We start from the raw sequence: 2,101 nt of genomic DNA, 5'->3' as shown, positions 1-2,101 counted from the left end.
CTGCTTTGCTTTGAAAGAGGTTGAGATTGATGCTTGTCGTCTTAGTCGTTTCTGTTCCCTCTCCCTGCGTTACTTTGATGAAAAAAAACAATATATATATATATATATATATATATATATGTGTGTGTGTGTGTGTGTGCAGTTGTGCTTCCGGATTTGTAATTGTATTTGTTTTTTTTTTCATTTCAACTCCCCTCTTTTCCCCCCTTTTTACTTATAACTTTCATCCGTATCCTTGAAGGTTCCCCCGTTGCCGTCTGTCCTTGTTTCCTTTATTATTGTTAACCCTGGCGCCGCAGGAAAACAGTCAGCTGCGGGAAAACGCCATTACAGGGCAGAGACAACAACAAAAACAAAAAGCGGCCCGCATTGCGGAAAGTTTTTTTTTTTTTAAAGGTGAAGGCAGGGAAGGGGTGGAGAGCTAAAAAGACAAACGCACAAGGAGCCACAAACCAACGAAAAGGATATTCTCTTAAAGACGAGACGAAAAGGCGATCAAATAGTGACACGGTGGGATCAAGGAAGCATTTAGATAGTTAGGAGGCAACCAGTCACTAATTTAGATGAAAGCATGCTGTGGCGGTAAACGCCTACAAATTTGTTTTGTTGTTCAGGCTATTTGCATGGTGTGCCTCGTTGGCTTCGTATTCTCACCTCCCAGACCTTATGCCCAGCCAACATGTGATTGCCATTACGGCGTGGTGGAGAGGGAGAACCCGCGGTGCCAATGTGTTTGTTTTGGCGATTATCTTCTCCCCAACTGCCTCTACACAGCCATTGATGTCGTGGATGTTGAGTTATGGCTCACAACCAAATCAGGGAAAAAGAGGGGCAACACGTACCCGTTGTCCAGCGGTGATATTGAAAGGGGATTGGACCGGCTCTTCGGTCATAAGAATAGTAGCGGTTTGTTTAAGTTTCGCCGGGGCACAAGTTCCTTTTCATCTGAGGGACTGGTAAATAGTAGTATTCGATCCGGAAAATTTTACGTGGCAGCAGTTGTATCTATGCCAGGGTGGGCAGCACAACATCTTCTTGCCTATGTAGCGCAGAAAGCAGGTAAAGGGGGTGAAATGACCAACTCAGCCTCTGGAGTCAGTTACACACTTTACGCCGCTTATGACATGGCGAAAGGACCCCCACTCCCCGTTATGTACTACTACGAGTCTATGGCTTTTTTTACTGGCATCGATTCCAACATTTTTATAACCGCGGCGGACTGCGGCTGGATGTTTGGAGCAATAGTGTTAGTGTTGCTTATGACACGCATCGAGCAGCTTTGGATGTATAGTATTGTGGCTGGCCTCGGCGCGATTTCTAGGAGGAGCAGAGGAGATGAAAAGGGTTCCCTCTTTCTTAACGAGGATGCTGCCGGTAGTAGCAATGTAAGCCGCCACGACTCGCTCCGTCGGAGCTCATCCAAAGGAAGCTCCTCCATGAAGTCTTCAAGTAAAGATAAAAAGAAGAATAAGAAGGCTGATAAGGAGAAAAAGAGGAACAACAGCAAGCGGTCCCGTGCGTCAGGAAAGCGGGCTGCTTCCAAAAGCGAACGTCGAGCCCCGGACTCGGAGGCCCCACAACTCGGGGAACGCCGCAGTAAGTCACCAGCAGGAGAAAATCCCGGTGGTGCGCAGTGGCGAAACCCACTGACTATCTGATCGGCCGAATGCTATATAAGGGCGGATAATTTCCGTTTTGCTTTATCCAAACAGCGTTTTATAACTTTCTAAGTTTCTTCTTACAATTACAATCGTTTCCTTACCGCCTTCGTGGTTTTTTCCCCCCTCCTTGAGAGAACTCTGAAGAAGAAAAGAAAAAAAACGATGCTTTCCTTTGAATGCCTTCGAACTTCATTTTTTTTCTTTTTTGCACTTCAAATCTTTTCGTGTTGCCAGTGGGTTGTCGCAACTGTTTCGTGGTGGTGCTTTGTTATCCTTCACTTTGGTGGTGCAGCTCTTTTATCCTTGATACCTCTCTGTCTTTTGTTGCTGTTGTTGCTATTCATTGACGTATACACACAGGGCATTACGCACGGCGGGAAAGGACACTGGAAGTAAAAGAACTGCCTAGCCTTAGAAGCATCCCTTTTTCTCACCTGATT

General features: G+C 45.9%; 1 protein-coding gene across 1 annotated transcript; it reads left to right on the top strand.

Moving 5' to 3' along the window:
- Positions 1 to 563: 563 nt before the first annotated feature.
- On the top strand, positions 564 to 1,658 carry TEOVI_000022500 (uncharacterized protein; the record flags this gene model as incomplete). The annotated part of the gene is made up of 1 exon (XM_067221250.1): positions 564 to 1,658. The coding sequence occupies one exon, from the start codon at positions 564 to 566 to the stop codon at positions 1,656 to 1,658; it is 1,095 nt and encodes a 364-aa protein (XP_067077351.1).
- Between the last annotated feature and the right edge of the window lie 443 nt (positions 1,659 to 2,101).

Source organism: Trypanosoma equiperdum (genome assembly GCF_001457755.1).
Source record: "Trypanosoma equiperdum strain OVI genome assembly, contig: ctg_136, whole genome shotgun sequence".
In the NCBI taxonomy this organism is placed as follows: Eukaryota; Euglenozoa; class Kinetoplastea; order Trypanosomatida; family Trypanosomatidae; genus Trypanosoma; species Trypanosoma equiperdum.
Note: the sequence above shows the minus strand (reverse complement) of the source record. Positions and strands in the feature narration are given on the sequence as shown.